At 31.5% G+C, this 11,676-nt stretch overlaps 1 protein-coding gene across 1 annotated transcript; it reads left to right on the forward strand.

The window, feature by feature from the left end:
* The first annotated feature begins 6,501 nt into the window (after window positions 1-6,501).
* Window positions 6,502-7,925, forward strand: LOC106331781 (GDSL esterase/lipase At5g62930). The gene is made up of 5 exons (XM_013770193.1): window positions 6,502-6,754; window positions 6,988-7,128; window positions 7,199-7,275; window positions 7,358-7,522; window positions 7,631-7,925. The coding sequence occupies exons 1-5, from the start codon at window positions 6,578-6,580 to the stop codon at window positions 7,797-7,799; spliced, it is 729 nt and encodes a 242-aa protein (XP_013625647.1). The 5' UTR covers window positions 6,502-6,577; the 3' UTR covers window positions 7,800-7,925.
* Window positions 7,926-11,676: the final 3,751 nt, after the last annotated feature.

An 11,676-nucleotide genomic window follows, 5' to 3' on the forward strand; every position in this document is an offset into this window, starting at 1 on the left:
GCGAAGTAAGCACATCCAGAAGAGATTTCATTTCATCAGAGAATGTGTTGAAAAGGATCAAATCGAAGTTGAGTTTGTGCGAGGAGAAGATCAATGTGCAGATATCCTAACAAAGGCGTTGGCAAAGATAAAGTTCAACGATATGAAGAAAAAGATTGGAGTTCAAGATCTAAGAGAAAATGGCTTGAAGCTTAAGGGGGAGAATGTTGGATAAGCTTCAAGAGTTTACTTAGTAAACAAGTTATTCAAAAAGGAAACTTGGATAACTAATACTAAAAAGTCTAGGATAAAGATAAGTTTCCTAGATTACTATGTAATAGGATAATTTAGGATTTCTATTGCTTATATAAAGAGATCATGATGTAAGAGGATCTAATAAGAAAAAGAATAAGAAAGCTAAGAAAAAAATAAAACAAAGAAAACGTTTTATAAGTTTTGTGTTCTTGACTACTTTACATTGTCTGATTGTGAGGCGAGGAAGAAAAGGTCAATTATGTTTAGAGCTCGTTCGTTCGGTTCTTTGATTGGTTTTGATTTCTCTGTCATTCATATATTGGCGTCCAGTTCAATCAAAGTTAAAACTCATGTGAGTTGGGTTAGTCAAATATTGAATTCCAGTTCTCTGAAATGTTCTCATCTAAATTTGGGTCAAAATATACTCTTGTTTCATTGGTTGCTCCTCAACAAGGAAAGTTAAAGCTGCCTGTGAGTTGTTGGCTATATATCAGAGTGGCAACTGACAAAGTCGTCGTCGTCTTCCTTCTTCTGCATCCGTTTAAAGTAAGTTACCTTAGAGGTATTGAGCTGGAATTTCTTCATTTGCGAATGTTATTCACTGATCTCAAATACTATATCGACGTGAGATCATCATCATAATCATTCAAGAAGTAGATGAGCATAAGACTCGCTTCTCCTCGAGATGAATACGAAATAATTACCTAGCAGTGTAGGGGAGATAGGCTCGCAGAGTATCTTCAAGAAGCTCTGGTTACACAAAACCGTGGAAAGAAAGTTTTGGATTCAAAGAGCTCTGAGATGCATTATCTGTCCTCCTTATCTACTCATACTACAGGCAAAAGTGTTTGATCCAGCCAGCGCCTAAAGGGTCATGGAAAGCTGTCCTGGCTGCTACTAATATTGCAGAAACCATCGTGATGGGATAAAAGGTACGTGATTGATCAACTCATACAACCCAAGAACCGTTCTGCAAGAACAACAGCTCAAAGGGTGGAAACCTCTGCTGCTGCGTCAGGTGAATTGTAAGGCCATTGACTCGCATGTCTTAAAGTAGAAGGTTCTCTGGCTGTGATGTTGTAGGGGAGAACAAGAAAGAGCAGAAACCGCTGCTAGTCTTGAGTTCTGAGTTTGTTAAGAAAACCCAATTTCTTCTGTGTATGTGGATGGATTGACAACGGAAAAGATCAGGCGACATGGGGATTATTAATCACTAGTATACCACCCCGTGTTATGCACGGAGCAAATTTCTTACTTCTTGTCAAAGATGAGTTTTACTTTTGTCCTTTTTCCCTCTCCGGTTATGTTTTTGTTGGATGCAGAAGTGTACACTTACAGAAAACCTTGATATCTTCCATTTTTCCACAAAAATTAGTACTGCATTCAATCACTAACACGTAAACTATAGAAAAACACAAACATAAAAAAAATCTAACTGCTTTGTTTCATGCAGAACTTCCAACTTCAGTATTCGTTTTATCTATCTCCAGAAAATATGACTAAAACAGTGTATAGTTTTTTGATCCCAAAAAAACAATGTATAGTTTTGATAAAAAAAGAGAACATTAAAATATTATAAAAGAAATTAATGCAAGCAAAAACTGGCTCGACCTTGATGTCTTCCATTTTTCCTTTCATTTCTCAGAGTTTTATATTTGGAAAAAAGGAGATACAATCCTAGGTTCTTCGAAGAGAAACTTTGCATGTGATGTGAGCGAAAAAGTCTTGATATACAGAGATCGTAGTGGAAGTAGAGAAAAGAGTGAGATCCAGAGAGATTGAGCAAGAAAAAATTTAAGAGGATATGATATGAATTACCAAATACAAATTTTCCTTGGAGCGAAACGTTGCATGCCAACATCGGTATTGTGGATATGAGTATATAGAAGATGTGTTTTTTTCTTGCTTATGAATCAATAGGTAGACAGAAAACACTGCACAAATATAAATGAAGGAATGAAACTTCTTTTCTAGAGATTGCTGGTGACTGGGGATGGTGGAGGCATGGGAGTAAAACAGTTGGGAGTGAGATGGGCTAAGCAAACATTTGGATTTTAGTAAATATTTTAAGTATATAAAAAATTAACACGTAATTTGGTTGTTAAGATATAAGAACGTGTTTACCTTTGCCGTTTTCTGTTTTTATCTTTGTTCTCTTTTTTTGTAATTTTTTTAAATACTAAATAGAAATTATGTGTCAAAATATGATTGGTTAAGTGACTTGTGATTTAGTATATAGAGGATATGAATCAAACAGATAAAAAGAAGAGCAAGCGTCGTGTGACAGCTGTAACTAAGAGTATTGAAGTAGAAAAAAGGTGCGCCAAGGCGATAGGTTCTCAAGTTGTAAGAGACCTAGTGTGTCTAGATAGTTTAGTGGTGCTCATGGGGGTGAAGCGGAGGAGTGTACGTCCGTTGCCAAGGATGTTCCTTGGATGGAAGCCAGAGTTGAATTCGACCTAAATGAAGGTTTTGATGATACACTAAATGGGATTTTCAGTTAACTTCTCTGGATCTACTTTTCCTTAGGCACATACTCCCTTACAAACCAGTTGCCTTCCTGCATCCATTACAGTTGATGGTGCTGCTGCAAAGGGTGCTTTTGTTCCATTGAGAAAGAAAGCAAGTGTTGGCTGGAGAGGATCTGCTGCTGCAACTAGCTGAGCCTAGAAAAGTCCAGTGGGTGAAGCATGAATAATGCGTCTTCCTCTTCAACTTTTGTTTATTCGCCTACCCAAAGAGATAAAAAAGAGTTTGGACAGCTGTAAAAACAAACTCTTTGTAGATTATCAGTCTGCTTGCCCAGTATTTACTAGTATATATTGTGTTCTGCTGTAAAAACAAACTCTTTGTAGATTATCAGTCTGCTTGCGTAACAGATAAGGCAAAGAAAGATCAAATGAAATTTTTATTTACAAACTAATCAAAACCACAACATAGAGAGGAAACAACAAGGTGACATGATGTATTTAAAGTTTCCAAAAGGAACCGAAGCTCATATGTACATGAAGAAAATCAAATGAGGAACCGAAGCTCATAATGTCCATGTGAAGATGAAGAATATCACCACCATACCCCAAAGCAAAAGATCCATCTTACTACTTGTTATAATGTACTCTGTATCAGAATAGCTTGTGTAGTAGTAGTAGTATTGTATCCACCGCAGCCGTATGTGTCTTTGAAAAGCTCTGACCTTAAGCCGTTGATCTTACCAGCCAATAGTACCACCAAAACGGATCCTACCATGCCAATGGAGAATACAAGCCAAGGGAAAGGGGCATCTTGTGGGATCAGTGGGATCATCTTCTTATCCCTCATCACGAGATAAACAACTAGGATGGCTCCGACCATGATAAATGTAACCCCCACGAGAAACTGTATCCTATCAAATCGGTCTGGCAAGACTGCACTGAACAGCAGAGGTATGATGCCACTAAAAAAGAACGTTGCAGCAGACAACAACCCATCACCCACGCATCTTCCCCAAGCTCTTCCTCTGAGACCACTCGTAAGGAAAGAAGACAACGCAGCGCTCAGCATGGACAAGACCAAAAGCAACATCGAGAGGCGTAGGTTAACTGGCATGTCTGCTGGGATGGCCATGAAAGATGGGACCAGTATGGCGCCATTCAAAGCACTTACGAACAGAGGGATTCTATCCACTGGGTCGTTCCTTTGCATCTCCATTATGCTGAAAAAAAGAGGGACACAAGGATGAGATAAGAAGCACCAAAAACAGTCATGCGCAAACAAGTCTCAGAGTAAATCAACAAGAACAATGGCAGTATACATACCAATCACAAAACAAGAATGTGAAAAGACTCAAATCTTACGAAAGAAGAATCATAACCCAGCAAGAAAGGGATCGGCTTTAGGCCTTTAGCGAACGTACACGAAAGAGACCAGAGCTAATATCAACATTTTTTATAATAAAAAAATATGTAAATTTCAATCATCTATTTATTCAAAGTAAAGCATCCATATCAATCAACACGAGCAAAAAATGTCCAAAAATGTATATTTCTATTTCTCTTTTTGGCATTCAAATTTATGTTCTACTGTACTCAAAATGAAGCAAAACCATCAGGGGGTGAAGTCTGAAGAATGCAAACAACATACCCACATGAAAGGTATAGATCATATATGTACATGATGAAATCGATAAGTTATTCTCCATCTCTCTTTCTTAAGGTCCATTCGTTATATGTGTTTTTACCTGAGATCTTCGCTCCCACTAGCGATGAAACATTCTTCATATATAGCCACCAGAGCATGACCTGATAATCAGAACCGGCTCCTATTTGTGCATGTGCATGTACAGGTGGCACATTTGCATAGGGTCCAACTTATTTTGTTAAAAAGTTTTAAACTATTGAGCTAGTAAAAAGGATCCACATATTTTCAGGTTCCAAATTTTTGGAACTTTTTCTTGTATATACTATACTCAATATCAACAAAACACCAAAATTATGTTTGCCATTTTCTAAAATATCAAAAAATTATTGTACACTTGATTACAACTAGATTTTGGAGGATATATTTTTGTTGACTATTTTGATATAATTTGATATTGTGCATGTGCCTTTCTCGGGTTTTCACAATTTGGTGAGAATAGGATGATGGGGTCTTACACAGCTCACAACCATCCTTAGAAGCAGGGGCGAAGCTACGTTAAGCTTTATGGGTGCAAGTGCATCCAATCTTATTTAAAATTTTTACTTTTTATAGTGGATATATGAGTTAAAAGTGGCTTATTTGCCTATGTTGCATTCACAATATTTAAAGAACCCAAGTTCGATGCACCACCCATCTAAGTTTTTCATTAAGTCTGGCTTCGCCCTGCTTGGAAGTGTCCTTGTTGCGAGCCAACACATACTAAGTTATGTTACTACAATAACAACATCTTCATTACTTGTGCAAAGCATGTCTCTGTTACTGGACCAAAGGCAGCATTCTAAAGAATATTCTGGTCAGTGGTGGCTGCAGGAAAAACAAGAAACCCTCTTCCTCTAATTCTTCATCCTCCATTTTTTCTTGAAAAAAGTCGTCCAACATTGTTACCACCAATACCAGTGACCTTATGGCTTTAACACATTCTTATCATAACTAAAGAAATGCCAAAGGTGGTGGTAACTGATGAGTCTAATAAACCAGACCAAAAATTTGACATATTTATACTTGAGAAAAAGACAAAAATAGCACTAAATCAAGTTTTTGTTCTCAAACTAGCACTCAAGGTCAAAAGTCACAAAATAGCACTTAATGTTTTATCAAAAGTCACAAACTTAGGGTTTAGAGTTAAAGGGTGGGGTTTAGGATTTAGGGTTTAGGGTTTAGGGTTTAGAGTTTACGGTTTAGGGTTTAGAGTTTAGGGTTTAGGGTTTAGAGTTGAGAAATGAGGTTCTGGGGATAAGATTTCAAATTTTAAAAAATAAAAAAATTAAAATTTTTAAAGGATAAACTTAGAAAGGTGCTATTTTGGTCATTTTAGTTTTTGAGTGATATTTTTGTGATATAAACTTAGAAATGTGCTATTTTGGAGATTTGTCCTTTATACTTCCTCTCTGTTTCAAAACGATTCATATTCTACAAAAAATGTTTCAAAACACACACATTATATATATTTTCAATGCATATATGTAATGTTAAATTGTAAATTTCAAGAAAGATAAATGTGTTTATTGAAATTTTATTAGTAAAATTATTGAAAATAGTTAATTACAAAAGAAAAGTGCATGAATAATCAATATTTAGTATGTTTTTTTTAATATATATGAAAATTATAAAACTTACATATTTTAAAAACAAAGGAAGTATATAATAACAATAATAATAACAATTTGATTATTCTAACAAACTAGACATTATGATAGAAACAAACTGAAAAAACTAAATGTATACAAACCGATAGTAATTAAAATTTTGGACTATACACGATCAACATTAACATTTTATCATCTAATTTAACTGAATCATAATACATTAACAATCCAAGATTTACTTCGATTAAATTTCTAAACCGATTATAACATAAGACAAAAATAATCAGTCCTTTGTCTTGATTTGATAAAACAATATAAGAGAAAAATATAATTTGCGTTTTAATGCGGGTTGAGTTGATTTCTCTGGCTTACCACTTATAATCGTCTTCATATACTATTTTTGTTGTTAAATAACCAGTATCATACCAATTAAAACCCAGTTAGCTTATTTTTCTAATAAGAAATTAAATCCAACCCGGTTTATACGGGCTAGTTCAAATTTGACCCGAACCCGGGAAATTCACACTACATTGCGTCAACGGTTACTCAGTAAACCGGGGGAGGTTACGGAAACGGAGAAGATGAGGCCGCAGATAGTTTTGTTCGGCGATTCAATAACGGCGCAGTCGTTCAGATCCGGGGGATGGGGATCTGCTCTCACCGACGCGTACTCTCGCAAAGCTGATGTGGTGGTGCGTGGCTATGGAGGCTACAACACCAGATGGGCTCTCTTCTTGCTTCATCACATTTTCCCTCTCGTCAGATCTCTCTCTCCAATCAATTTTGTTTTTTTTTTTTTTATTTCTTCAAAATTGCCAATTGAGATCTGATCAACACACAATAATCGTTGATGAAAATTAAAGAAGTGATTCTTGTTTGGAAAAAGGACAAATTTATGTTTAAGAGATCTGACAAAACTCTTGTCATAACCAATGTTATGTGTTTATCAAAGCTGTTGATGGCTTGTATCTCTCTCTGTCTCTTTGATTAGGGATCTTTGACTCCACCTGTTGCTACGACCATATTCTTTGGTGCAAACGATGCAGCTCTCAAAGGAAGGACCAGTGATAGGCAACATGTGCCAGTGGAAGAGTACAAGGACAACATCAGAACAATGGTTCAGCATCTCAAGGTTCCGACATATCTAACGCTCTTAAACTGCATTTCAAGTTGTTATTACTCTAATGAGACTCTGTTTGCAGAAATGTTCACCTACCATGCTAATTGTGCTCGTCACTCCACCACCAATTGATGAATCTGGACGCCAAAGCTATGCAGAGTAGGCTTTTAGTTCATCCCCTATCTATCTGTTTGCATTCTTTTTGTTCTTCAAAACATTTATAGTGATTGTGTTACTTCAGATCAATCTATGGTGAGAAAGCTATGACAGAGCCTGAGAGAACAAACGAAACCACAGGAATCTACGCACAACATTGTGTTGCGTTAGCCGAGGAACTCGGTCTGCGGTCTGTCAACCTTTGGTCCAAAATGCAGGAAACCAATGATTGGCAGAGAAAATACCTAAGGTAGGTCCGCATCCCATTTATTGATTCGTAGAAACACTCATCTCCTCGATCATTGTCATTTTGTTTATAAATGGCTCTTCTTGCTCCTTGTTTCTTGGATGTATGCAGTGATGGACTCCATCTCACGCCTGAAGGCAATGGTGTAGTTTATGAAGAAGTTTCAAGAGTGTTTAGAGAAGCTTGGCTCTCTCCTGATGAAATGCCGTTCGATTTCCCTCACCATTCTCAGATCGATGGTGAAAACCCATCCAAAGCTTTCCAAGAGCGTTGCTTATAAGGATTTGATCGATTGCAGCTTTCTTTCTTTGAGTTTGTATGCGATGTTTTATTACCGACACATTTATGACTCTCTGTTTCAAAATATCCACATTTCAGAAAAAAATTGTTTGAAAAATATCATTAATGCATTTTTATTAAATAATAATGGTAAATTGCAAACATGAAATAAATTAATTTTGTTTATTTAATTTTGATTAGATAAAAATCTGGAAAATAATTGATCACAAAAAAGTATTTATAATTAAAATTTAATTATTTTTTTAAATATGAAAACTTCAAAACATACATTATTTGAATTGGAGAGTACATCATTAATGATCTTGTGATATACCATACTTAATAACTAAGACTTATAGCCTAGGATGATATACGTATTTCATAGGCTTTGGGGATTAGATATGGCTAAAGTGATCTCTCATTGCTGGTTCAATAATTTTCTTCAATGTTAGGTCTAGCCATTGGCATTTCGGGTTTCGGTTCGGATATTTCGAATATCAGGCAGTTGGGTAGGGGGTTAGAAGATCCATTACTACTTGACATATTTTCGGTTCGGTTCGGATAGTTTCGGGTTCGGTTCGGTTAGGATAGTAAAACTAGGAACCGGAAAAACCTGAAAAAAAATCAGTTATCATTTGGTTCCAGTTCGGATAGTTCGGGTAAAATATCGATTATTTAGGGTAAAATATCACAAAAAATAGGACGATTTAGATAAAAATTTTGGATATTTCAGATTACTTTGGATATTTCGGATAATACTATCCGGATAGTTTCAGATAATTTTGGGTAGTTCGGATACTTTATAATAATTTAGTTATTTTCAAATATGTTTTGGTACTTTTAATTATAAATATATATTTAGTTATGTTATATGTATATATAATTAATATTCTTATATATTCGGGTACCTGTCAGTTTACAGTTCGGTTCGGTTATTTCAGATATAGAAATATAGGAGCCGTTCGGATATTTAAGGGTCTCGGTCCGGTTCCGATTTCAGATATTTCGATTCGGTTCCAGTTCAGTTCTTCAGTTCCGGGTTTTTTGCCCAGGCCTTAGGTTGTCTTAGGTCTTAAATAGGCCATAAAAGTCGGTTGCTTTTATAATTCTTTTTGCTTTTCCTCTAGGGGAATTTCACTTTTATCTCATATTTGTTATTATTATTCATACTTATTTTTATTAACGAGATATTCTTACAAATATTTTTTTTCATTAAAGGTCAAGATTCTTCTACCCTTACTTTATAGATATATAAATAGTTATTTAAATAAATAATGAAAATAAAAATATTTTTTATAGTTTCGAATATACATTTTCAAATTTGAACTTTTCTTTTAAAAAAATGGTGTTTTTAATTTTTATTTTAAAAGTCAAAAATTCTTTTTGAAACTATTTTAAAATTTTTTATTTTAAATAATAGGTATTTAATTATATATTTATTGGATTGGATTGGTCTAGTTACTCATTTTATGGGTATATTGTGTTACATATATTCCATCAAATTCAAGTATAATTATTCAACCAAATTGTATTAATTGTATTCATTGTATTAGTTTAGTTTTTAATATTAGATGTGTAAATATATATTTGATTTCCTAGTAAGTTTGTATATGTTAATTTGCAAAAAAAAAGAATGACGATCGGTACAAAGTTGCATAAAAATATAACCGATAAATTTTAAAAGGGAAGATTAATTATTTACTTTAATATCAAGTTTATTTTTCTAAGCTTTCCTTTTTATGACATCACATTATATATATATATATATATTAAATATTTTTCGTTTTAAGTTTTATACATATTTTCTTTATCATATAGGTTATTTGAAAAATATAAAAAGGAAATTAAATAAAAAAAGAGTAAATTAAATTTTATTCATTAAATATATCTTAATTTATATTATTTAAATTATTTTGTAATAAATTGATAAATAGATTGATTTAAATAAAATGCTAAAATTTTAAAATATATATTATGTTGTTTAAGATTATCTTTTAAAAGGGAGATTATTTCTTTACTTTAAAATCAAAATTATTTTATAAACTTTCCTTATTATGAATTACACTATATATAAAAGATATTTTCGTTTTTAAAATTTATAAAAAAAAAACTAATTATATAGGTTATTTGAAAAAATAAAGAAAAAGGAAACCTAAATAAAAAAGAAAAAAATAAATAATATAAAATAAATATTTAATAGTAATAATTAGATATATTTGATTCATTAAAGGTATCATCGTAATCAACCACAGTGAGAATTAACGTGAGTGCGACACGTTGGAAACTGACTTCTCAAATAATACTAGGAGTTAATCCGCGCTACGCGCATGGCGATTTTGATTTTCAAATGTTAACTGTAGAGTTTTTTTTACATTGTATTCTGAACAACAACAAAATTTTGAATTATATGTTTGTGTGAATATATATTTCTTTGGAAAAAACAGAAAACTATATTTTTTTCAGATAAATGTTTAATATAGTTTTTCATTTCTTATATGTATATTTACTTATTATTTAGTTTTTCTTATATTGTAGGGCAACTCTCTCAAATATATTTTTTTTAAGTTTTTGTCACAGAAATAACCTTGAATAAGTAAAATGACCAAAATAGCCACTTTTTATTTTGAAAATTTTAATTTTAATTTTTTTTAATTTGAAATTATATCCTCAAAACCTCACCCTTAACTTTAAACCCTAAATCTAGATTAGCTAACCCTACGGTATAAATGTATTTTTACTCTTTAATAAAACTTCTTTTGGTCATTTTTCTCATTAAGGCTATTTTGTGACAAAAAGTTAAACTGACCATCTTAAGGAATTTTTCTATATTGTATATTTATTTATTCTAATTTTTTTACTTTTATATCAAATGGTAAAATTACAATAGATATTTAATGTGATATTTCTATGTCTTATATTGTACATTTGCTTATTATTTATTTAACTATACATTTTTCATTTAACTATAAATTTTTGAGATAGATGTATTTTTTTTTATATTGTATATTTGCTTACTATGTATCTTTTATTATTTTGTATATTTAACTTTTCTAAATTTCTTGATTTTATATCAATGATAATATTATCATATATATTCATTGTAATATTTTTATTTTTTATATACAATATTTACTAATTATTTATTTTTTATTATATTTTTACTTATTATAATATGTAACATTTCTATCTCTTATATTGTATATTTACTTACTATTTATTTCTTCCTATATTGTATATATATTTACTTATAAAAGTATTTGTAAATAATAAAAATGTAAAAAAATACATTTTTCAGATAGATGTTTGATATTAGTTTTTATTTTTTATATTGTGTATTTACTTATTATTTTTTTATTGTATATTTAGTTTTTTTATTCTAATATTATGATAGATGCTTAATGTAATATTTTTATTTCTTATACTTAATTATTGTTGTCAAAAAAAAATATACCTAATTATTATTTATTTTACTATACATTTTTCAGATTGATGTTTAATTTAGTTTTTTCAGTTATAATATTGTATATTTACTTATTGCGTATTTTTTCTTATATTGTATATTTATTAATTCTAATATTACGATAGATTTTTAATATAATATTTCTATTTGTTAAATTGTATATTTACTTATTATTCATTTTACTAAACATTTTTTTAGAGATATGTTTAATTTAGTTTTTTAATTTTTTAATTGTATTTTACCTATTATTTATTTTTTCTTATATTGTATATTTATTTATTTTAATTTTCTTCCTTTTATACCAAATAATTATGATAGAAGTTTAATGTGATATTTATATTTCTTATATTGTATGCTTCTTTTACATATATTGTATACTTGTTTTACTTATATTGTATATTTATTTATAAAATATTTG

Source organism: Brassica oleracea, chromosome C3 (assembly GCF_000695525.1).
Source record: "Brassica oleracea var. oleracea cultivar TO1000 chromosome C3, BOL, whole genome shotgun sequence".
NCBI lineage: Eukaryota > Viridiplantae > Streptophyta > Magnoliopsida > Brassicales > Brassicaceae > Brassica > Brassica oleracea.